Source organism: Perissodus microlepis, chromosome 17, assembly GCF_051167445.1.
Source record: "Perissodus microlepis isolate ML-2025 ecotype Zambia chromosome 17, ASM5116744v1, whole genome shotgun sequence".
Taxonomy (NCBI): Eukaryota; Metazoa; Chordata; class Actinopteri; order Cichliformes; family Cichlidae; genus Perissodus; species Perissodus microlepis.
The window spans coordinates 33404115-33429831 of record NC_140477.1 but is presented as its reverse complement, the minus strand read 5'-3'; the positions used below and the strand labels follow the sequence as shown (position 1 = coordinate 33429831).

At 39.4% G+C, this 25717-nt stretch overlaps 1 protein-coding gene across 2 annotated transcripts; it reads right to left on the bottom strand.

The window, feature by feature from the left end:
* Positions 1-400: 400 nt before the first annotated feature.
* On the bottom strand, positions 401-24835 carry LOC146369953 (basic helix-loop-helix ARNT-like protein 2). Of its 2 annotated transcripts, none has more exons than XM_084910025.1 (17): positions 24481-24835; positions 18360-18453; positions 18165-18203; positions 18038-18079; positions 17621-17778; positions 17460-17542; positions 17295-17387; positions 14131-14248; positions 11598-11747; positions 8997-9234; positions 6133-6239; positions 5827-5977; positions 5645-5700; positions 5446-5557; positions 5113-5203; positions 4203-4299; positions 401-3090 (listed from the first exon to the last, which is right to left on the bottom strand). In XM_084910025.1, exons 1-17 carry the CDS (start codon positions 24656-24658, stop codon positions 2933-2935), a joined length of 1965 nt encoding a protein of 654 aa, XP_084766151.1. In that variant the 5' UTR covers positions 24659-24835; the 3' UTR covers positions 401-2932. The 2 variants fall into 2 exon arrangements, with proteins under 2 accessions (XP_084766151.1, XP_084766150.1); XM_084910024.1 differs by having other exon boundaries at positions 18342-18453; positions 24481-24834.
* Positions 24836-25717: the final 882 nt, after the last annotated feature.

Here is a 25717-nt window from a genome sequence, read left to right as displayed (position 1 = left end):
GTAAATGAATGTGTTACATAAAAAATTCTCTATATTACAAATAAAAGCTGTTCTTAAAAATGGAGCATAATTTTTCATTGTCACGTCCTCTTTTCCTTATTGGTTGTTTTCTTCATTGTTTTCTTCCTCTTCTTTGTAAAGCAATTATTTTAAATGTCTAATGGAATAACTCTATGGATAACATGACATCATTATCTGTGTTGTTTGTGAGATTTGACTCCTTTTGTAAGTGGTTGATATTATTTTAAAAATGAATTAAATAGTTCACTGTCTTCACCATATTGGCAAATTCATGCTTTAAAAACTTTCAAGCATGGATGTAATTACTGTGCGAAAACCATTTTGGCACTGGTATCAAATAAAGACCTTAATTTTAAAATGAAATAAACTGTTGGGACAATTACTTAAAAATGCTCTTTTACTGACAAAGTCTTCCCCCTCGGCTGTTACAGCAGATACAATGACAACAGTTATCACATACAAACATCAGACACTTTGTCTTTGATAGCAGGGCATGTTCATCATGCTTCAGTGTCCATTTCACATGGCACAGATGGCAAAAGTATGTGGTGAGTTTTCCTTGTAAAGCCAAAAAGAGCGTCTTACTCATGACTTCCAACTGAACCCCGTCAGATGCGACATGCATTCAAGGCAACAGAGTAACATTATACTTTCAAGATTTGAGGAACCAGTGGTATAACCAGACTCTACATGAGCTATACTGTGGCCAGTCACTGCAAACTAAACTAAAATTCACCTTTACTTTCACTCTTATAACCTCAGAGTAAGCTCGGTAACGACTGTGGCTACAGCTCTTGCTCAAATCTAAACGTCCGCTTGCATTCTGACCTCTGACAGCTAATGACAGTATATCTGAGCTACCTACAATGTTGAGATTATTCACGAGTGGCTCTACTACACAAATATCACAGCTAATTTCTATGCTGATATTCTGGGGCCAAAACAAAGGAAATCTGTCCTCAGAGTCCTTTGGCTCCTCAAAGGAGTTCATTGTACAAGAGATCACGTTAGCATCATGTTAGAACGTCTCTGTTAACGGGCAAACACTACAGCCTGACTTCAACTTCATCCTTTAGTGTTAATTCATAATAGAAACATAGATTTTACCAGCTTTATGTTACATACTGAATAAAAACACCCTTGCATTTTGTTTTCTTTGTGTTCTCTTTTACTTAATCTATGGATTTTTACAAGGAGGCCGTAATCACATTTCTCTAAACTGTAAATACATGACTGTGATTTGTAAAGTCACACTTCCACATGATATTCTTTCCATACAACTTTGTTTTGTGTGGTTAAACTGTTAAATGTGAAGCTGATTTATTACTAGGGTTTAGCTTCTTCCTGTTAAATGAGAAACCAGGTGGTCAGACATTTGATACAAATGTAAGAAATTTATAAAGACTACAGAGTCTACCATTCCTACCATTCATTCAGCAATCAGAACTGTAAACAGTATTCAATATTCAAGTATTTATTTTAATAAAAACAGTCCTGAAGTAAAGCGTTCTCCATGAAACACATTCCCTTCGTAGGTCCTCGTAGCATTAGCGACCCTTCTAGTAGCCCCATCGCTAGCTAATTGTCAAAGTTGGAATCTGTGTGTTGATTGTGCTAGATAATAATATGAAACCTTTTAACCACATTATTGTTAGAATTCTTTGATTGTCTCTAAGTGTAAACCAAGCATCTTTGCTCATGTGGTCTGATTAGGTGACAAAAGTGCTCGGCTAGCTCAGTAGAAGCAAAAATCAGACACACTTCTGGATCATTTGTGTATACAAATGATTAGGAATGAACACAATTTCTTTTAAATAATACAGTACGTGTGATTCAAAGCGCTGGGTGTCTTTGGCAATCTCGCAATTCTGATAGTCCGTTATCAAATACAGCCCATGATCTGCATGTCCCCAGCAGTGTCTGCTGTCTAGTGTCTAGTTTGTGTTGTTTTCTTCACCCCATTACTGCCACTACAGGTTTGTGAAGTGCAATGGAGAATGAAGAATTCATAAAATACTTAAATAATACTAATTAAGCAGTAGGGTTTTTTATAGAGAAACTACAAGGTGATTAACTTTTTTTCTCCTGCAATTATGATCTTACAAAAATTTGGCATTTGTGAATCACTGCAGAATTTTAGGTAACAGTATTTATATGTGACACAGTGTTTTTAACTCTCCCCACACTGCGTGGCTGTGCTGGGCATGTCCAAAATGAAAATTAGCTGAACCAGTAGTGGTTGTTCAAGGACTGAGGTGCCCCGATTTGTACATATTTAGCTGCAGTTTTTAATCAAGGAGCTAAAACGGACACATTCTTTTTAACCTTCTTCAGCAATTTACTCATCATTTTTTCCTTTTTTTTTTACTTTTACTTAAAATGTGTCTGATGGGAATCTTTAACATACGATAAAAAAATTGAACAATCAGACAATGTATGAAAAACAAGTCATTCCTAAAACTGTACCAAAGGTTCCACAAATGTCAATGTTTGAGGTTTCTGTAGCAGCACTGCACATTACAGGACTTCTATGCTCCTTCAGACCTTGGTGGCCTTGGTGACTATGGGCAGCAGAGCAAATAGATTTCCCTGCTGTTGAAGGTCTCGTCTCCAACCCCTATTCAGGATGCACAAGTGTTACTAAGGAAGACACTGTATCACCGCAGGCTCCAAGGGATCTTCAACCAGACCTTCTTTCAAGCAAAAACCAAGTACCCGCAGGCTAATCACAGTCACAACACTTCCTGTACACTTCCTGTTCAGCGGTCCTCAAGTCTGACATGTGACTTTTGGTACAAGTCCTGTAGGTTCAATTGTTCAAGGCCAGTTCAGGTATCAGGCAGATCAGAATTAACTGAACTGCCTAGTTCTCAGCTGTGAGAGAGAGCGAGGCCGAGAGTCTGAGCACCCTCTAGAAAGGCCAGTGTAAATCCTCCAACTCCCCTGATTGACCCATGTTCACGTCCGTCTCCAGCAAGCTCATGATGACCGCCATGGCAGCCTCATCGCTGCTGAAGCCGCTCAGGCCTGGCACCACCATGCTGTCCAGGTCCAGCTGGGAGGGCTCGCCTGAGTGAAAGAGAGCAAAACAAAAAATGAGATCTCAGAAAAAAATAACACCTTTAACAGTGTCCGGTAAAGCGGTAAAGAACATAGAGTGACGTCAAGTCAAGCAGCCGGAGCCTGAGCTTCAGCAGTTATGGGCTGGAAATGTTCCTACAGTACAACTGCTGTGGGAAACAATATTTGCTGTCTGGACTGGTTTACGCTGCTGTTGTCTTTAAAAATGAAAAAAAAAAAACAACAAAAAAAAACAATCTAGCACATGACTCTGTGTCCAGCTTTTATTTATTTTATTTACTTTTATGTGCCAAAGCATCTCTAAGCAACGCTAACATAATTTAATAAGTGATGTAAGTAACATAATGCATAGCTTTAAAATAATAATAATGAATAATATGTTACTCTTTTTGAATAATGACCAAAAAGCTCATCAATAATTTTAGTTTGCTCATTTTTGCTAATTAAAATGCTCATTTTAAAGTAGCATTTTACCATTAGCTTGTGGGAGGTGCTAGGTTAGCTGGTTTCAGTTAGCTTCTTTTGTTTTGGCAAAGTTACAGAAGAAACTGGCTTCAGCTTCACTGCTTTAGCATCCTTTTTTATTCTAAGGAAAGACATCATAAAATGAACATTATTCAATAAGACTTCAAAATACAACAAAAAACAGTGCCTCTGTACACATTAGTAGACAGAGGCAAAATCATTGGGAAGTGAAGTGATGAAGCTTCAGTTCAGAAACTGTTACATTTTTTAAATGTGTCACTCACTGACTTTACCTCAGTTTTGTGCATGTGTATACAGTATATTCTGCTTTTATGGAGTTTATCCATAAACTGCTGTTGTATTGACCATGTAGTTACAGTTTTATTTTTACTCAGTTTGTATTTCCTTTCTTTTCTGTCGCATTTGCCTAAATTTGGATTGCTTACATCTTTTCTTGGACTGCAGCTGTGAAATCACGAGTGGGATGCACACCATAAACAGCCGAGGTATTTACTAATACAAAATATAAAGTGGTGCTCAGTTACTCTCGTCCTTCACTGCAGACTGCAGTACAGGAAAAAGAAAAGACAGAAACTGTTAACAGAGTGTATTTGTGATGGTCTTGCTGGCAGTACCTGCGCTTTCAGAAGTTGAGCTGCTCGTCCCTGCTGCCGTCCTTGAGTCAGACTGGGACTGTGATGAACTGCCTGCTGCCTCCTCCCTGCTGGATGCCTGCAACAAGCCATTATACATTAAAACAGCGTGCAGGACCCCGCGTTTCTCCATTGAAGTGTGTAATTAAACTCAGGAAAACAAGCTGCTTTCATCTTTCTCACACACATCTCCTCCTACATTTGAAGAGTTTCTTGTCTACGGGGATGATGATACACCTTGTGAGGATGCTGTGGTGGAAGTACAGTTCAGAGCTTTGCATTATGTAAAGTAATGGCATACTGACAAATCCTGATACTTTAGACAATTATAAAAATATTATTGTGAATTCAATCACAATATCGGACCTCCCCATGTCACCATCCAGCCATCTATTCATCCATTTTACTAACTGCTTATTGAATTTAGGCCCACTTTAGGCCACTAAGTGGCCAAGCATGCAGGTTTATTTACTCTGAGAGAAATGCTGAAGTTGCCAGAGGAAGCACAGCAAGTACGTCCAAACTCCACACTCAAAGGCCTTAGCCAACCACGAGGTTCAAACCAGGAACCTTCCTGCTGTAAGGTGGCCCCCATTAAAATGGCATGTTTATCCAAATTTCCATAAAATGATCGACCAGAATGAGAAATACTCCTGATGTTTCACCGGAAAACGAATCGCACCATTTCTCCAAATCCAAACAGTAAATATTCAGGATTTCAAAAAAAGTGCCAGAAGTTCAAAAAAGTGCAAAAACTATAAACTAAAGGATGAAGTATTATGAATAAATTAACCCCCAGCAGCACACCAATCAAACTGATTCCATTTGGTGCTTCATGGTTACTGTTAGTAACAGTGGGAAAGTTGCCTGTCCTATGATTTAGGTCACTCACACTCCTGCTGGTTTGTGGGGACACCAGTGGACATTTCTCCTGGGCTGGGCCAAACGGACTTGAAGCTCCGCTTGATGGAGATGAGTTCACCCTGTCAAAAAAATTATAATTATATATTATAAACATTGGGTCTTGATGCATGCTCAATCATCCAGGTAAGTAAAACACTGGATTTATCACAAACGGGGTTTCAGGGTTATTCTGGATGTTTTTGTACCAAATGTTCAGATTTATTGGAGCATCTATCAGAAAATATGACGCCTTTCTATGAAGAAAAGCAACATGATTTTAAATTCATCGAGCCTTGACAAGCAGAGAGTTGACAGACTGTACCTGTAGGAGTCGATGAGCTCATTTGCGATTTGGGTCCCTATGCTGCCAGCGTAGATCATTGTCCCGGTGCCACTGGAGAAGCCGGGAATTACTGGTATTTGCTTTATGTCGTCTTTTAAGGCAGGAGGACAAAAAAAAGCTCAGACGAAAAAGACACATGACAGCACAATGAATACACGGCTCTGTGTGCATCTCTTACCCTGGAGTGCCTTTGAGCTGCCTGCCTCCTCCTCATCTTTTGTGTGACCAGGCCCCCTGTTGGTGCAATGGAGTATTTTAACTGCTTCATCAGAACAGAGTTGTATTAAAAGCTTTATTACGGCAGCACGGTGCATATGAAAGAGCAACAATAAAGTTGAAACGACAGCAATTGGTACTTACGAAATAACCCTATTTAAAGACACGATAAACTCAACTTCTTTGGTCCATGGATTTGTGAAACTAAACCACTGACTTTGGAGGGAAACGTAGGAGCCGTATTTTGTTTTAAACTTGTAGCACTGTGTCTCAATCTTCTCTTTGCTTCGAAGCACTGCCAAAAGATTTGACACATGTCATCACAAAGCAAAGTGAAAAAAGTCACTACAAGCGCTTTCCTTTTCCATTCCTTCTGACCTGAAGACAAACTGAGCTACAGTTATTTTAGCATAGATTCAGTTGGGCATCAGTTGTGGCTTTGCTAATTACCTTGCCTGTGCTTTCCTGCAAGGTGCTGCAGGTCATCTTGGTGAAAGTACTCATAGCAGGATGTGCCGAGAACTTCCTGCGGCAAATAACCAATGACGGTTGTGGCTCTGAGGGAAAAAAAGAGAAGAAAAAGATGGAGTTTAGTGATTCTGGTCTTGCTTCTTTCACTGCCTCTCAGGATTGTGCCAATTAAAAATAGTAGAGGGAAATGGAACCAAAGCAAATACAGAATAGATAACACTTCACAAAAAGGGACACAAAAATTTGCTTAGTCACCTGCAAACAAACAAAGAACGAATCAGGAGCAATCTGATTGCTAACAAAGTTGTTCGTTAGGACTAGAGCTAACAGATTTCTCTGTTTAATTATTAGCTACTGTATTTTGCAGTCTAGTGGTATCAGCAATATCCGATAAATTAACATTTTAAAAAGGAGAAATAGAAAAAAAACAACCTTCAGCTATGATATGAATGTTGGCATTACACAGTTTGTCCATCAGAGGGCACTGTGCCACTTCCCTGTTGCCAAGATGTGTTTCAAATACTACAAATACAGTGATCAACTGATCGGATCAGAGCTGGACAGAGTGTGGATGAATGTTAGGGAAATGTTATGTTTTGTACATCTGGGTGAAAAAAAAAACAAAACCCATCAGCAACCTATTAGATTCCTCAATCACCTATAACCAATATCGGCACTGGTCTTAAAAATCCTTTATTGGACAGGCTGTAGTTAATACTTTCCTAATAGCTCCAGATCCAAACCCTGCACAAAACCCCTCCACTAACTATTTATTCATTAGCATGTTCCTCTTTCTGTGCTGCCAAAAAGAGTCATGATTCATAGTTACTGTAACAGAACACAACTTAAACATTACTCAAAAATTACCAACTACTTTTGTATTCCAGGGTAACAATGCAGTTACGCGATGATTGTCTTTACAATTATTGCCTTGTTGAGACTGTAATCATCATATTTAGATACTCATATTCAGTTCACCTGTGCCTAAAATTCAGAGCAAGTAAAAGTAAATTAGAAGATAATAGAAAGAAAAGATACAGTTAGACGGAGGTCAACGAAGCATCAGAATAGAAAAATTAAGCAATATGCCTCGAAAATGGACAACAAAACAAATGAAAAACAGAAAAGAGAAACGGGCGTCTGTGTTAGTGTCACAACTGGAAGAAATGGGCTGAATGACATGTGATTACATCCAGAAAAGCTTAAAAAAATAACTGCAGAAAACTGGGTTACAGTGACGACAGAGACGGGGTGATAGTGGATGAGTGGATGAAGTGCATGTTCAGTGATGAATCACAAATCCACATTAGTGAAGGAGATGATGCTGGAACCTCTGTGTGGTGCTGTTTGTTGGCGATACAGTCCATTTTATCTTACCACAGAGCAAAGACTGTTAAATCCTTTTTTCAGGAAAAACGTAGGGGGCCAATAACCGTCCTGCAAAGCTGATCTGTCACCCACTATCTGAGAAAAGACTAACTGTGATTCTGGTTATGACTTTTCCTTTGCTTCATGTCTAAAAAATGCTATTAATAATGTCATTTAATATATGTTTCATGAAACCAAAATATTCAGCCATTAAACACAAATGGGTTTATGTCATATTTGTGGATGGTTTATTTGCTACATTGCAAAAGAATCTGACTGAAATTGATTGGAATTTTGGATAATATGTAATAAATAAGTGGTTACATTTTGATCAGAGTTGATCAGGAAGGCTAATGAAGAAACAGGGAGATTAGCTTCCAGACAGTTATGAACTAATTCATACTTGACACGCCACTGAAATATGTTCATTTCATTCAAAAACAGTCGCTTTAAGCTCCTTTAAGTACGATTAGGATCATACAATAATACAGAGAAAACCTCAACAGTCACACAACCCCATATGAGCAAAAACTTGGTGACAGCGGGAAGGAAAAACTCGCTTTTAACAGGAAGAAACCTCCAGCAGAATCAGGCTCAGGAAGGGGCAGCCATCTGGTTGGGGGTGAGAGGAGGGGAGGAAGACAGATCAAAGACACACTGTGGAAGAGAGCCAAGCCAGAGTAATTAATAATAGTAATTAGTAATAACTAATGATTAGATGGTGTATAAACATATACAGAGCAAAAAGAAGAAGCAGTCAGTGCCTCACAGGCACAGCAGTCTAGGCCTATTGTAACATAACTAAGCAAGGGTCACCTGATCCAGCCTGAACTATAGTTTTAAGTCTAATCTTGAAAGGAGAGACAGTGTCTGTCTTCTGAATCCAAACTAGGAGCTGGTGTCACAGAAGAGAGGCCTGACAGCTGAAAGCTAGGGTACTTTTAAATACTCTAGTAAGTATTCAAGTAAGCCAGCAGTCAGTCAAGGCTCTGCCAGGGTGATATGGTACTTTGAAGTAGATATTGGCTTGTTTTACAGTAAATATTCATTAAGGCATTCCTGATTCGTTCTTCGGAAACTAAGAAAGTTTTCGCCTCCCTTATCATAAAGTGTTAGCATAGTATAAATAAGCCTCTCATGTAACATTCATCAGTCACACACATGGGTAATTCATTTAATAAAGTGATTCACTATACTTGTGTTGTGAAATTACTTCCCAAAAAATGAGAAGAGATTTTCACGTGATGCCCTCAAGATGCTCAGGTCTTTCTGAGAAACAACGGCAGACACAGAAATGATTATCTCCACTGACAGTCCGACCGACAAATCTCACGCTGCTGCGCTCAGAGGCCTCCCCACCACGCAACGCCTCTGCCATTCTTTTCTCAGCAGAACTGCGTGCGCATAACAAATCCATGACTCACGGCGGAAAGATACATGGTGCACATGGATGTAGTTAGAAAGGGGAAACTCACTGTTGATCTACAAAAGTGAACTTGCCGTCAATCGCACAGCGAGTGACGAACTCAGTGGGCTTGACGTTGATGTCTTTGGAAGGCTGATGGGACGCGTGAGAGTAGAGGTGGCACATGGTCACCAGGCACGTCAGGGTCGAGCTTTCCTTGTCGGCGTCGGCCTCCAGCGAGTCCAGCTGGCTGCTCGGCCAGCTCCGCATGTACCCGGTGCAGTGCAGTGTGCAGAATCTGTAAGCGTCTGCAGGTAGAAAACAAGTCGTGTGTATGATATAATATCCTTTCTAGTATTTTTAGATTGTGTTTTGGGTGAACTGTGTATATTTAGTGGCACAGAACATAAAATCAGACCTGGCACTACTGTGGTTTCAACAATCCAGCTTATTTTTCAGGCAACATGAGGAAGCAGCTACTCCTTCAAACGTCACTCCATGTTAGATAAAAACAACATGCTTTAATGCATTACATTCACTCACAGCTGCCGTTACAGCTTACCTGAAGACAAAAATCTACAGGTATTGTTTAAGTTTCAACACGTGGGTTCATATTTGTTTAAGCTTTTTACAGAAAACCAGAAACTGGGTTACAGACAGTAAGCCTGTCAAAGAGAGGTTTGACTTCTGAATTTCTCATGTGGATTCTTTTAAACAAGAAAAAGCAAACATGAGAACAGTGCTTAACAGTGTAACGCACAGTCATGTGAACAAGAAATCCCCCCTTTTCATATCAAAGGTTTTATGTATCAGGATATGATTAAAAAAAAATCACCAGATCTCACCCCAACTTAAATGCTGTGGCTGTGCATAAACAAATGCCTGCAAACTTCAGTAAACTAAAGTAATGTTAGAAACAAGAGTGCGCCAGAATTCCTCCACAACAATGTGAGACGTGGATGAAGTCACACAGAAAACCATTGCTCTAAGTTATGTCTGCTAAAAGTGCTTCTACAAGCTGCTGAATCACACAGTGTGTTTCCTTTTCCACACACTGCTTCGGCAACCAATAAAGAGCGAATGGGCTTTTTTGCATTATGTGCTGATATATAAAACCACAATAGTTAAAGAGGGTGTGCTTTCCTCTTCACATGACTGCCTGTGTTTCAGTAATATTGGTACATAAACCAAATCCATGTCACTCAGGAATAAGATACAGCACATCAGAGTTGTATACACTTAAAATAAAGCAGGAGTGAAAGTGAGCCCTGCCTCTCACCTTATGACAGCTGTGATGCGCTTCAGGATCTTCATGATAGTAAATCAGATTGTCAGTTAAGAAAATAGATTGATGGATAAATAATGCTACTAAATAACATTAAAATATTCCTAATTATTTTAAAATGTAAGTGGGAAAATCATACTGAAGCCTACAATGCACTGTAGACTGTAACGCAGCGGTCCCCAACCTTTTTTGCACCACGGACCGATTTATGTCCAAAAATATTTTCACGGACTGGCCTTTAAGGTGTCACAGATAAATACAACAAAATAAAAGATTCATTCATAACACATGGGAAAAGACCCAGGGAACCCGAGTTAACAATAAAAACAATTATTAAAAAAAATAATGGAAAAAAAAAAGATAAAAACCCTGAAAACCATAAATTTCACACCAGAGCCTCGACTCTCGACTCTGACTCCGTGGCCCGGGGTTGGGGACCGCTGCTGTAACGGACTGTAAGGCAGTTGCTTGGTTTTTCCACTGAGTGGCACCAAAGCTTCATTTTCTGCTGCACAGTTAGCAGAGTTTGACCAGCTACTAATTTTGTGATTACACAATGGCTAACAGTGACCTACTTACTGTGCAAAACAACATGTTTTAAATTGTGGCATCTAAGACTAGAAAAAAATGTCTTTATGCAATCATGTTTGTTTCTTTATTTAAGTCACTGTTGATGTGAAAACATACAAGTATCTACAGAATTAGTAGCTTAAGAAGCAGCTCCATAGAACAAGAGAAAAGGTGAAGAGAAAAGCCACTCTCATCCACCTCTCCACCAAATTTTAATAAGATAATTTCTTTACTTCCCCAACATGCAAACTAGACAGGACAAAAACACTAAGTTCACTCCATTTGCTTGATTTCCTGCAGCTGCCTAAATTTTGGCCTCATTGCTTACAGACATATTTAAATATGTATATATATATATTTATATAAACATATCATATATTTTAATTCATTTTATTTTAATATATAATCTTTTTGACAGGCATCTTCTAACCTCTTCCTCATCTCTTTAGCTCTGCAGGACCAGGACTGAACCTGAGCGTTTATACAAAGTGGAATAGTTTCAGTCTATTCAATAAATAACTCACTCGGGCTGTTTCTCGCAGCTGAATCACCTTAAGTGCTCTCATCAGAGCAGCGCAAGATAAACAAGACACTCCAAAGTAGCTCTGTCTGAAGCTATGAATAGAGCCAGTGTGTGTGTGTGTGTGTGTGTGTGTGTGTGTATGTGTGTCTTCACTGAATCTAAATTCGATAAGCAACAATATTAGACTGGTGCAGTTGCTTGAGCCTTCATGTTTCACCAGCATATTCACAGCACATCGATTATTAATTGATACTTCATATCTACACGTCGTGCCACCTCCAGACTGAACCCACCTTTCTTTTTTGAAGCTGTGGGCAGCGAGTGTTTGTCCTCGTGTTTCTCTGTCAGTCGACTGTGCTTCATGCGGCAGAAGAAGGATCGCCGAGCTCCGGTGGTTAAGTGGGTCGCTCTGACAGGAGCATCCACCTGGACCTGAACCCCAGCTGCACACAGAAGGACCACATTCGTGACTGGGACACATAGTGCTTATTCTGTTTTTCTAAACATCATCTCATACTGTGCAAAACACTCAAGCCACCACTCACTCCTTTACATTTTCCTAAGAAAATAAATAGCAATTAACTGAAATGTGGAAACTTGCATGAAAATAAAGCATATAAGGCAAAAACAAAGGTTGTTCAGTTCCAACAAGTCTGAAAGTCAATATTTGACATGGCCACCTTTATTCTTCAACACAGCTTGAACTCTCTTTTTAAGTCAACCGTCTTTAGTCTTCATGAGCACTTCTCCAGGCTTCTTGATGTTCAAAGCTCTCCTTTAGATGTTGGCTTCCTTTTGTTCCTTTTTCTCTTAGGTTGATCCCATACTGCTTCCATAAAGTCCAGGTTCAGGGGAGGCCAATCTATGACTGATAGCATTTTTGGGCTGTGACCCAGGGTTTTGAGTTTTTAGTTTTTCTTATGTTAGATTGCATTAATGTTAAGTTCTTGTGTTGTTATTATTAGTCAGGATTTAGTGAGTTTCAGTCTAGTTTATGTTATCATCCGTGTCTCCTTGTTTATGAGTCTTTTTCTGTTTGTCATGTGTTATCATCTCGTCTATGTAGGTTCCCCTTGTGTGTCTCTCTCTCGCTCCCTGTCTCTGTCTTTTGTGTCAAGCTTGCGTGTCCCAGTTCATGTCTCTCCATGTTTCCTGTTTTATTTTGAAAGTCTTGTTTCCATGATCAGTGTGTTTAGTTTTGCTTCCCCTGTGGCATCATGATTATTTGTGTCAGCTGTGTTTCCTCAGATGTTTCCACTTCCCTCAATACCCTCCTGTGTATTTAAGTCCTCTGTCTCCCTCTGTTCATTGCTGGTGTGTCTGTTTTCCCTCCTCCAATTCCAGGTACCTCATGATTCTGTTCAGCTTACGTCATGTTTACTAGTTACTAATAAACATGACGTAAGCTGAGTTACTCCCATACTCCTGCTCAGAATCATGTTCATGTCTCGTTTGTCATAGTTTCCACAGCCTAGCTTTTCCCAGTTTAGGTTTTAATTTCAATTTTGGCCCTGCTCATTTTTGCCTTGTTTTGTAATCATGTTTTTGGCCAAATAAACGTTTTTTGTTAAGGTTCAGTACCGTCTCCTTCCATGTCTGCACTTGGGACCACATCACAAACACACCGGCTGCCCCACTGTTTCAGTTTTATTGTATGTTTTTCTGTTCAGGTATGCTTTTACTGCACTGGCGCCTTTACCACGCTGAACAAAAATATAGCAAATGTTAGAAACTGAACCAGACATTCCTAATCAGACAAAAATCTGGCCATTCTGTTTTTTTACGATTCTTGTCTGTAATCATAATTTGATCAGTTATGTCAAGATCTTCTGATCACTTTCTTTATGACATGACATTTAGATACTGTTCATCTGCTGTAGATAGTTTTTAGGTCTGCCACTCCTTTATATTGCTTCATATTGTCCACTTGTTTAGTTTTTCTCAGTTTTCTTTTAAGGCACACTGCACACCATGACAGGATATGTGAAATTATGTCAGAGACGCCTAATAGCTCTTGGTTGGTGCAAACATACTATTTGATGACTGTTAAATTGTGTTATCACTGCTATTTTTCATAAATTAAAAAACAAACAAACCTGAATTTGTGGTTTTTCCTACCCTGTTACTGGCATCAGGGTGCTAGTAACAAAGTGGCTAAAGATACAATTTCCAACTTGACTGATAAGTTGTCTGCATACACACTGTCACTCTGTGTACACGTCACCTAAGCACACTGAGTTCCTTTTTTGTTTCAACACAATTTTATTTATATAGTGCAGAATCATAAGAAACGTCACCTCACTGTGCTTTATATTGTAAGATTAAGACCCTACAATACTCTAGGTGAGACTCAAACAATGAAGCAACCCCCTATGAACAACCACTTGGTGACAGTGGGAAGGAAAAACTCCCTTTTAACTGAAAGAAACCTCCGGCAGAAGCAGGTTTAGGGAACAGTAGCCATGTGCTGCAATCAGTTATAATTGAAGGGAAAACAAAAAAAAGAAACAGAGGAGAAAAGAGAACCAGTGCAAAGGGAGAAAGAAGACAAAAATATAATAACATGCTGCAGTATTGTATAAACAGTGGACACTGAAAAGAGGCGAGTGGTGAAGAAGTGCACAGTGCCTATGGGAGCATTTCCAAGGGATGGTTCAGGGTCACCTGACCCAGCTCAAACTATCAGCTTTAGCAAAAAAAGAGAGGAACTGTTGCTCAAGACCATGTTGAAAAGAAATCACAAGAAAGACTGTCTCCTTGGAAGAAATAAGGAAATGAGGTGTGGCTCAAGACCTTTGCACAATACTGGAGCTCCGGTGGACTTACTTGCTGCATCAAGAAGACGCTGACGAGGGTACATCTCTGACGAAGACAGCTGCTCCTTCACTTTGTTGATGTCTTTGTGGTGGATGAAATCAAACAAGCTCTGCCCAGTCAGTTCCAACTGTGAATACAAATATTGTACATCTATTTACTCAGCTTTTTAATGTTTAGTAAATTCAATTTCATTTAATTTTTTACATAGCACTAAGTCACAACTACAGCGCCTCAAGGCACTTTATATTGTAAGGCAAAGACCCTACAATAATACAGAAAAAAACCCAAAAATCAGACAAGTTCCTTTGAGCAAGCACAGAAAAACTCCCTTTTAACAGGAAGAAACCTCCAGTTGAACCAGGATCAGGGCGGGGCAGCCATCTGCTGTGACCACTTGGAGGTGATTGGAAAAGAAGAGCGAAATCTAAAGTTTTAGTCTCAAATGCAGTTTTTTCCACTGCTCTGTATGGTCTAAGTAAGGGCTGATATCATTGGTACACAGCCTTGGCTGTGGGCACAGAATCCCCACCCAGCTGCTATTCAAACGTTTTTGTTTGGAAGTGGCAGCCAACCATTATACACTGTACATTAGCAGCTAAATCATGCTGTGCCTTTTTTTCACTTTCAGTGATGTTATCTCCCTGTACAAAATCCACTGCCATGCAGACATGGACTAGTTTCTTAGAAGCTTTTCTTTGCTATCCCTCCTAAGCATGCACTACAGAGATACTTTCAAAAATGTATCAAAGCTTAGAGATTACTAGCTGTGGAGAAACATCAGGGCATTGCCTTGATTATTAACTTTTACTTGCAGTGCTGAGCCTTCATCAGAGCATCAATAAAATGCTTCATACTGAACAACAATTTATGTGAACACTGAGTTGTAAAGATTTAGTTCAGCCACAAAGGACTGTGGATAGTGTGCAACATTTACAAATGAATTTATTCTAAAAAATAAATAAATAAATAAAAATATAAAACATTAAACTTCTACTCTGAGCGTCCAAAAGGTTAAAAAAAAAGTTTTCATATTGTTTCCTTGATTTAACAAAAGCCAAGAGGTTGGTTACTAACACTTACTGCAAACAGGAAGTAACATTAGCCTTTATCTGGTGATGAATGCAGATCCACTTCAATCCACTTTTGTTCTGTTTTTGGGCTCCACCATCCCCTGAGGGAAATGTCTGGCTCTTCATCTTCTAATTGTTACCTGTCATTTGATGCTGGTCAACTGTGCAACTAAAAACTACATCTTTTTAAATTTAAGGTCATTTAATGACCTTTTTTTTAAAAGCATGGTCCTGACAGTACATGTGAATATAAATGGTCACCATGAAGGTGTTGTCATATACAACTAACTGCATTGGCAATAGCCAACACTAACTGTACTGACAACTAAAGACTGAAATATTAATATTCTATCAATAATATAATATTGATAGATTAATATCTACATCTCTAAAATTAGAAATATCCTGTCTCAGAGTGACGCTGAAAAACTAGTTCATGCATTTATTACTTCCAGGCTGGACGACTGTAATTCATTATTATCAGGATGTCCAAAAAACTCACTGAAAAGCCTTCAGTTAATCCAAAATGCTGCAGCAAGAGTCCTGACAGGGACTAGAAGGAGAGAGCATATTTCTCCTGTTTTGGCTTCCCTTCATTGGCTTCCTGTTAAATCCAGAATTGAATTCAAAATCCTGCTCCTCACATACAAGGTCTTAAATAATCAGGCCCCATCTTATCTTAATGACCTTGTAGTACCATATCACCCTATTAGAGCACTTCGCTCTCGCTCTGCAGGCCTACTTGTTGTTCCTAGAGTATTTAAAAGTAGAATGGGAGGCAGAGCCTTCAGTTTTCAGGCCCCTCTTCTGTGGAACCAGCTTCCAGTTTGGATTCAGGAGACAGAAACTATCTCTACTTTTAAGATTAGGCTTAAAACTTTCCTTTTTGCTAAAGCATATAGTTAGGGCTGGACCAGGTGACCCTGAATCCTCCCTTAGTTATGCTGCAATAGACGTAGGCTGCCGGGGGATTACCATGATGCATTGAGTTTTTCCTTTCCAGTCACCTTTCTCACTCACTATGTATTAATAGACCTCTCTGCATTGAATCATATCTGTTATTAACCTCTGTCTCTCTTCCACAGCATGTCTTTTATCCTGTCTTCCTTCTCTCACCCCAACCGGTCGCAGCAGATGGCCCCGCCCCTCCCTGAGCCTGGTTCTGCCGGAGGTTTCTTCCTGTTAAAAGGGAGTTTTTCCTTCCCACTGTCGCCAAAGTGCTTGCTCATAGGGGGTCATATGATTGTTGGGTTTTTCTCTGTATCTATGAAGCGCCTTGAGGCAACTTTTGTTGTGATTTGGCGCTATATAAATAAAATTGAATTGAATTGAATTGAATATTGATATTAGTGTAAAATTGTTACGGCTCCAGACTCTCTTCACTTGCCTCACATATTCAGTGTAGATTATATACCAGAGGCCGTTCCTGATTCAAGGAATTTATGTTTCCAAATCATCGATCTTTAATGTTAGGCAAATATAATAACTACTGTGGAGCCACAACAATCATGTAGTGAAAATCTAATATCATAATAGCCTTGGTTATAACGCAGGTAACTTTGGAGATAACATCACTGCATGAAAACAATGAAACAATGCATTCTTTTGAATGTTTTTTAAACCTTTTGCCAGCCTCTTTTTTCAGTGATTGGCAGCAGCACCTCATTTCATTTAATGTTATAGGCACAAAATAAGCTGGAGCGAGCTAAAATCAACAGCATACAGACTACAAGCTGAAATGTGGAAGACTCTTTAGGAGACGTGAGACCTTCTCAAGTTATGTTGAACTTAAATATATATATATATATATATATATATGTATGTATATATATATATATATATATATATATATATATATATATATATATATATACACATATATATATATATATGTATATATATATATATATACATATATATATATATAAAATTAGGTCCTATATATATAATATAGGACCTAGCTATTTTACAAATTTTGTGAGGTACTTTGTTCAGTTTTACCAATCTGTACTTTTACACCTTAATTTTGCTAACATTCAGAAAAAGAGAAAGCTGCAACCAGTAACTGAATGTTGCAAGTCATGTGGTGGGAGGGTAACACACCCGGCTAAAGTTGAGGATCTTGGAGACGGATTCGGAGATGAACAGGATTTTCGCCCGGTCACAACTTACGACTAAAAGGAAACCATCGGCAGCCTGGTAGATACACAGAAAGACGTGTTAATAAAAGCATAAAAGCATGAATGAAACAGACGTACGAGGACCTACCCTCAGCAGAAGGTGTCTGAGGTCATCGTGAGGCAGGATGGAAGGCTTGCAGGTGGTTTCTGAAAAGGCGCTGCCCATCCCAGCTGAAAGCAGGGGAGCTTTTAGAGTGACAAAAATCAACATCACTGACCACTTAAATCACCACGTGGGTTAAGAAGTACCTTTGAGGGCTTTCAAGTGCTGCACAGCCTTCCGCAGCACAGTGAGTTTGTCGAGCTTTCGAGCCATGGGCTGACAGGCAGGGATCATGGCAGCCAGCTCATCAATCAGATTGTTCATTTTGTCTCTCCGCCGCTTCTCAATTTGACGGTGAGGCTCCCTGTAGGCACATTCAGCCATCAGACAGTCTGTATCTTAGAACTTGAAAGGGGAATGCATAGCTACATTACTACCTGCTGTGTCTTTTCTGGGGGGAAAAATAATTACCTGGAAATTGTAATGGAGCTATTTTAAGACTGTCTAAGTCATTAGGGTTTTAAATAGCTGACATCTTAAACTAAATGAGACCAAGGAAAGCTACATGAGACTTTTTTTAAAGCCACAGACGGCGCAGTCGTTTGATATAAAAATAGAATCACCTGAAGCATTTCATTTTGACTTGCTGATCCTCCCCTTCAGATCTGCAAATGAAAGCATCAAAAATCTAATTCTTTTTTCAGCAGTCTAACTCAGTGGTATGCAGATACAGCCGACGACTCAACGTACCTGCTGAGGTCATCGTCCATTTGGATGTCAAGGCTTTGCCTGTGAGATCGGTTGGACAAACGGTGCGTCATTTAGTTTGTGTACATTGTACCATATCATTTTAGCTACAGGCATAAACAAGAGTGAAATGTCTCAGAGTTTGTTTTTTCTTCTTAGACAACATAACACTGCTCTTACTGTACATGCGCATCTGACCTCTCCTCCACATCTCCCTTTCGTTTCCTTGGCAGCTCGACAGCTGGTAGCAAGGAGCCTGCTTGGCTTGGCCCTTCATCCTCTGCAGCAGGATCTGATACATGAAAACAAGCACCACAGTGATGAGAGAAGCTACAAATGAACACAGTACAACAACCTTGATCTTTCTAATAATGCTTGCTCTGTTTACACTATGAATGAATGAATGGAGGCTGGGGTTTCTGATTTTAATGAGTTGACCTTATATCAAATGAAAATACCATTAAAGATCTTAAAAAACACGTTGAGATTATTCTGACAGTCAAAAATCATCACCCAGGTATCTGGTATATCAGTGGTATGTGACTAAAAGGAGGAGACTTTATTTAGTTTACTGCAAAATTTATTACTTATTTGAGGCTAAAGACTTTTTTCATCTACATGTATGAGCGAATAAATAATGCTTAATTTGAGTTTTGAAGGTTAACAAACTCAACTGTTTTACTGTGTTTTGCTGTTTACAAATTATATTTTTGAACATACACAAATTGTTTGTCTTTTTGAAAACGAGCACCATCAGAATGACTCATATAGTTTTTTCTGCATTAACAGGCAGAAAGTATTTTTGAAGGCTGAAATCTCAGCCAGGAATGCTCACTTTAAAGGCTGACCCAAAAACAATTTTATAGCTGGACAGCTCATTTATTTTTCCCATTTTGCCCTGTTTTCTTGCCAATTTTCATACACACATTCTGTTTCTAGGCAAACTTTTGATGCACTGGCTAAAAGTTGCCGTTACATGGCGCCAAACCCCCATGCTATGCACTCCTGCAGTTTGTGAATTTCAGAGGCACATGAGAGTAAATAGGGTTTGGCCCATTGTATTCACTAATGCTTATATAATACTGTAACACTGACCTACTTCTTACTCGGGGATCCCATTCTATAAAGTATGACATCTATTTGTGAGGAAAAATGTTTTGATAAAGTGACAGACACGTATCTAGGTGAAGAAAAGCAAATAGCACAATACTCAAACTGAACAAAAAACCCATTTTATGTTTGAATCTTTAAAGTACAATAATACATATTGTAAATAAAAGTTTATTTTTAACAGAAAACCCAGAGGTGGTCACAGTGACCCTTTTCTCACGTACATGTGTCCCACTAACAGCAAGCTTTCACTATCAACAAAAAGTCTTACTATGAGATCAGGGCCAGACTGAACTTTAATGATATTGACATCATTTTCTTTAATCCCTCCAGAGTTTAGTGGGTCATCACTGACGCAAAAGTGGAATGTGGGAGTGACACTTGCCGGCTCTCACTTCCACCCACCATGGCTTTTCACCGCTAGTTGCTGCACCACACACTTTTTTTTTCCCCGTTTCTTTGTTAGTCAAGAAATGTGTTCTCCTGCCACCTGCACCAGCACTGCCAAGTCATATTTAAAGCAATGCCCCTTGCTTTTATCGGTGCAAAGTGCACGTCTAGACGGTCAACACTGAGTCACGCCCAAGCCGAGAGCACCAGTCGTGACTAGAGTGCTGACGAGAGGCCAAGCCTGCAGGGTAGCAGATGACATACCATATTACAGAAACACAGGAACATTATTTTTGTATGCTCTGGCTCTACACCACCCACACCAAAGGATCACTTTTTCCCAAAGTCTTCATTTGGGTCTTACCTGCGGTTGAGGGAAAAAAGTTTGTATATGTCCTGATTTAGTTTGTTGATACCCTAAAAAAAACTATAATACACCACTTAAAGTAGCACAGTTACTCTAATTTAATACATTATAAACCAACACGTAGCCATTTTCTTGATAAGCTAAAAACGATGACTCTCCCACATAAGACAAATAAACAAAAAATAAATGTAGCCCTAATTGTGTGGACAGCAGGGGCTTGCAGATAACTAGCTACTGGAAGGCTTTTAAGTTGTGAGGACACCATTACCTAAACATACTGACACCAAACACTAACTGAGATTTTGCACTTAAGCTCAGAATATGCGGCTTTCAACAACACAATTATAGATATGATACAAATTATCTTACCAACTAGTAATGACAGGTTTTCCATACCATGCTGGCACAAAAACATAAAGGTGCTTTCAGAAAATGTCCACAAGTGTGACGTACAGGGGCTGTCACACCAGAGGTCAAAAACATCACACAAGAGGACATGATATCTTTAAAACAAATAAATCAAACACGTTTGAACACTTTTTATTCCTTTTTGGCCACTTTCAACGACTTTCAACTTTTAAATTCAGCAGTTACTGAAATTAAAATATTTGCTGCTATGTGTGTGTGTGTGGGGGGGGTAAATTGCTAATGTTATGTCATTAGAATAAGGATATAAGCGTGACGAGTGTGGAACTTTTATCTTTTTAGAGTGTAGAAAAGATGAATGGGAGAGGCAGGACAAAAAGGTACACACAGAAAATGAACAGAGATCCACACAGAAGGGGGGCAATCCTAACAGGACAGCCAAAGGAAAACAAAATTTGCTTAAAAATATCACTTCTCGCATATCTTGATCAATTTAGTTTCATACCAAGTGACTGAATGACTGCCTGTTATTAAGAACAAAGAAAGGAACTATTGTTGCTTTGGTTACCTTAAAATATTTGACACTATTTGAACTTGTAAATAGTTGATGACATTTCATTCACAATAGACTGATTCCATTCAAATTTGAACTTGACATTTCACAAATTTAATGAGAATTACCACAAAGACACAGCTACTAAAAGGGAAACAAAATAACTACAAAGAAATGTAAAATAAGTAGAAAGAAACACAAGGTAAGTAGAGATAGACACTAAACAACTACACAATGACACAGGACTTCAAAATGATACTAAATCATTACAAAGATACATAATAGCAACAAAGAGACAAAATAACCACAAAAGACAAGTTAATTACAAAGAGATATACAATGAGAAGAAACAAGCAGAAATAACTATATAGAGTAACAAAATGACTGCTAAGAGACACAACACTACGACAAGAAACAAAAGACACAGAATAACTCCAGTTAAACGTTAACTACAAAGGAGTACTAAAATACACAAAACTAATACAAAGAGGTAGCAAAACACAACAAAAATACATGCAGTGAGACTTAAAATGACCAGAAAGACACAAAAAACATGGAAAATGATGACAAGGGGGGAAAAAGCACCACCTTCTATCTCAGCTGAATACTGAAGGTTAACTTCAGTATTTTCAACCAGCAGCAGGACATGAATGTATCAGTCATGGTCTTTTGAACCTGTAAAGAAGGGTGTGTTCTGTGGCTCAATGCCTCGTAATTTTTCCATTGCTATAAACTATCTGGTTTACACAACAAAGAGCAAGGTGATTGGTTTAAATTGGTTATTAGGCACTCGTTTAGTACACTGCACAGATAAATATGACCTTTTGTGTATCTTTACACAATTTTACTCATTTGAGAAATTAAACCCATTTGATTTAATAGTGCCCCAGTTTTTTTTTAAGTTAACCCTGTTAAAACCATGTTTAGATGTTATACAGTTCAGTACACAATAACCACCCATTACATTCATTTAGATGACAAAAGCTGAAAATGTAGAAGCTTTATTGAATCAGAATTGATAGCAGAGGTGTTTTACTGGACTGCATTTCATTTCATAATGTGCATAATAAAGTAAATGTCACATTATTCCAAGGCTCAGTGTCTCTGCGTACTTCTGGTAACATAACATAATAGCAGGGTTGTAGTTTTGGATGGATGCAGAAAGGTCAAGCCCTAAATCCTACAGTTACAGTGCAATATGTTCTGGGTTATTTCTGGTCAACTGACCTACAATTTCCTACAACTGCTAAAACCAGTACATGCTATTGCTAAGGATGTTTTGCAATAAGAGAATATTCTTTTACAAGTGGCACAGGGGCTATTCTGTTACAAAGCATGCGTTTTTTAACCTATACTGAGGCCAATGTACGGTTTACGAAAAAATAGGTTTATGTTCACAACAAAATAATATCTGAGTCTATGATTCTTTAATTGAGGTATTTATAGAGCAAATCACACAGTATTAAAGTATTTTGATCATGTGTTTTAAGAACAGCATTTACCCCATTTAAACATACTTACTTAATTAACTGCCTAACAGTAACAATCAGTTTGAAGATGAAATCTTGTATTTAAAAGCTTGGTAACAGTTGTGTGTAGGGGCTAGATTGTGTGGGATTAGGGTAGAGAGTTAATGTGACGGTTTCAACATTTACAGTAAATGATTACAGTGCTAACAGCTGTACTTTAAAATACTGACAGGACCATTTGAAATATATGGATTTACAGAGGAAAATTGGGTTATGTATGGCTTGAGAGGGCTTTATATTTTCATACATGTTGTCATTGTGATAGCCTGTTAGCACAGAGCTCATAGTTTTACTACCATGAAATAAGTTAATCCACACTATTTACATGGTGATGTTACATTTGCAACCCAAATGGCTGTACTTAAGATTAGCTTTTGTAAGATAACAAAGGGCCAAATGCATATTTATGAGCACGAAAGACAAAAGGAGGGCGAGGCAAAGGGTTACAAAGTTTTGAAGGAAAATGCTTTAGAAACTGGAAATTCTGGGTGCTAAAGTTTCATTGTTGAAAATTGAAAATTTTAGTTTTCACATGTACATTATGCACCTTACTCACAGTGGCTAGTTTGAGAGAAAATAACAAGTAAACACAGGTGTTACTAATCCATTTAACCAGGGCTTTGACCCAAACAGAATATCACTAATGTCATTAGTAACACCTGTGTTACCTACTGTTCCTGTCAAAATATCATACTGGGGAAAAGCGCGATACATTCACAGACCTGCCATTTAATCTAAACAAGAGGCTACTTTCTGTTCGTTTTCAGGAGTTGTACTTTTAATGTGGTATTTGACAATAGCTCTTTCATATTCTCGTCATAATTTTAGATTGTATTTTGAATTAAATAACGTAAGGGGTTTACATCAAGTGTCTTTGCACATTTTATATAAACTGTATTTCTTTTCAGTACCTAGAATTGACCTAATCTTCCATGAATGTAGCTAGCACTGAAACATATTTTTGAGACGTATTTACGCCCTGTAATGATTTACTCCTGTGCATTGTACTGTGTTTACCAGAATGTTAACACTTAGACCACCGTGGTTCAAGTTTTTTTAAAAAAGTTCCGGTGATGGTTTAACCCCTTTGTGTTTTAATATCCCGCCGTTAGTCTGCATTATTTGAACTGAAGGGTTTGGTAGCTGACATTCCTCTGTGCTTCTTGGTACGGCTCGGAAACGGCAGGGAGCGACTGCTTCCCTCTGCTGCACACCGAAGGCAGAGCTGCTCTACTGCTCTACTGACCCAGTTTCTGAAAGAAGCTGAACGAGAAAGAATGTTGGGGGGGCAAATCTCGAGGAACCAGGTGACAATATAAGCTCCTCGAGGCCAGTTTGGTGAAGGTTAGGCAAATATTAATATTAGCACCAGGCTTAGAGAAGACGACGGGTTTTCGCAAAGGAACCGCTTGTTAGCAAAGTGTAAAAGTATTTCTGGGCTTTTGGGATGAAGTCGTCGTCATGGTTACAGTGACGTGTTTTTATCGTGAGTGTGAAGTTTGCCGACAAAACTCCCCCCCTCCGCTCGCGTCCCGCTCCCTGGAAACGAGCACCACATAGTACGGGAATGAATGGAGAGGGTGTCACGCGCGTTGCCAGCCGACGCGTTCGGTTTTAGGAGGCAGGTGCCAGCTGCTCGAGACACCGGTGCGACGCACTGTAGCGGCTGGTCCAGCAAGGCTACTGCGACTGCTGCCACTCGGTTAAGTGTTATCGTTGCTGCCGCTGTGAGGTCGTCTGCTCTCAATGTCCTCAATGTCCCTGTAAAGTTCTTTTTTTTAAGTAACCTTCACTCAATATAACCTAACTTGCCGTTAAAGAAAAAACACGTCAAGGGACGAAAGAAGTTCAGAACTAATTCGTGGAAGAAGGCATACCACTAGTGCTTAATTTATTTTTTCAGCTAATTGAAGGGGAAAAGTAGTTGCCCCAAAGAATATATTAAAAAGAAGCAAAGCTAAGCTACCCACAATAACCACAACGTCGTCAAGCCGGAGCCCCTACCTGCTGGCCTCTCCGCCGTCCCGTCAGAGCCCCCAGCCGACATGCCTATGGACTGCAGCCGGTGTGCCCGGTGAAGGCTTCGCAGCGCCGCGGCGCATGAGGAGCCACCAGCTGTAGTAGTAGCAGAAGGGAGAGGAGGGAGGTTAGGAGAGCCGGGGTGTCGTATAATTGACTTCATTTTTTCCCTCTCACCCGACTCCTCCTCCCCCCGTATCTGTTTTTTTTACAAGGGGGGGGGGGGGAGTAGAAACGTGAGGGATGGGTGAGAGTGGAACACCCAGGTCCTTTAGGAAACAAGGGAAGAGTTCACACTTGTCTCCTCCTTAATCGCCTGCTCGCTTCATTCACAGCCGTGTTCACTCGACGGTGTTATAAGCGGCTGAGTCCATTCATATCAGCGCGACTAAAAGTCATGAATCAGCTAGTCGGAATGGAGAAAAAAATCTGTCAAAAATAACCTTTTCGCTGCGTGACGATAACATTTGTAGGAGATCGGTTATTTGAATGTACTGCTGTTTTGAAAACGCACTTAAAAATGTCAGCTTTTACTGTAAAGGGGTTTATCTTCGTTTTAAACCGCTGTTTTGGCATTTGGATGCTGGGAATAATAGTGGCACAGACTTGAATTTCCATTGGCACACCTTGGATATGTTAAAAGTCTGTCAGGAAGTGGATGGTCTGCCAGGAAACGTGGGATGACGCCGTGACGGCGCTAATAAATGAGCTCTCATTCATACAGCCGGCCTTGGCTTGACAGGACCGGTGAGGGATTGGTTTCCCCGGTGCAGCGCACGTTTTGGTGACCTGAAAAAGTACCGAGTGCGCGTCACCGATCTGACTTTGCTACTCTCTCGCGTTCCTCCAAACAGAGCTGCCACGCGACAGATGTCTCACTCTGAACTTATTTCCTGGAACCAACACGATCACGTTCATGGGCTAACATTGAAAGAGTATATGGGATTAAACCAAGGTGGTCCTGCTAGACTGAGATTTTGAAAACTACAAAGTCGTTTCCTCTTTCATCAGAAGAAACCGAAAACCGTTATGTCCAAGCATGAACGTGTACACACAATAAGCACAACACATTATTTATACACTTATATGTACATACATCAGCAACAACTTCAAAAAAACAAACATACCTATTATATCACGGATGTTAAAATCATGCTCCCCTGGGCCTTATGTCTGACACCCATGTAATATTTGATTCCCTTCTGCCCTGCTGCTGGACACG

Bases quoted from the DNA above. Each gene is read 5' to 3' on its own strand.
- LOC146369953 (XM_084910024.1), bottom strand. From the start codon at position 24,658: ATGAAGTCAATTATACGACACCCCGGCTCTCCTAACCTCCCTCCTCTC. The intron at 18,454-24,480 runs GTAGGGGCTCCG...TTCATGTATCAG, and splicing joins GACGGCGGAGAGGCCAGCAG to ATCCTGCTGCAGAGGATGAA. The intron at 5,558-5,644 runs GTAAGAGATGCA...CTGCCTTAAAAG, and splicing joins CAGCTCAAAGGCACTCCAGG to ACGACATAAAGCAAATACCA.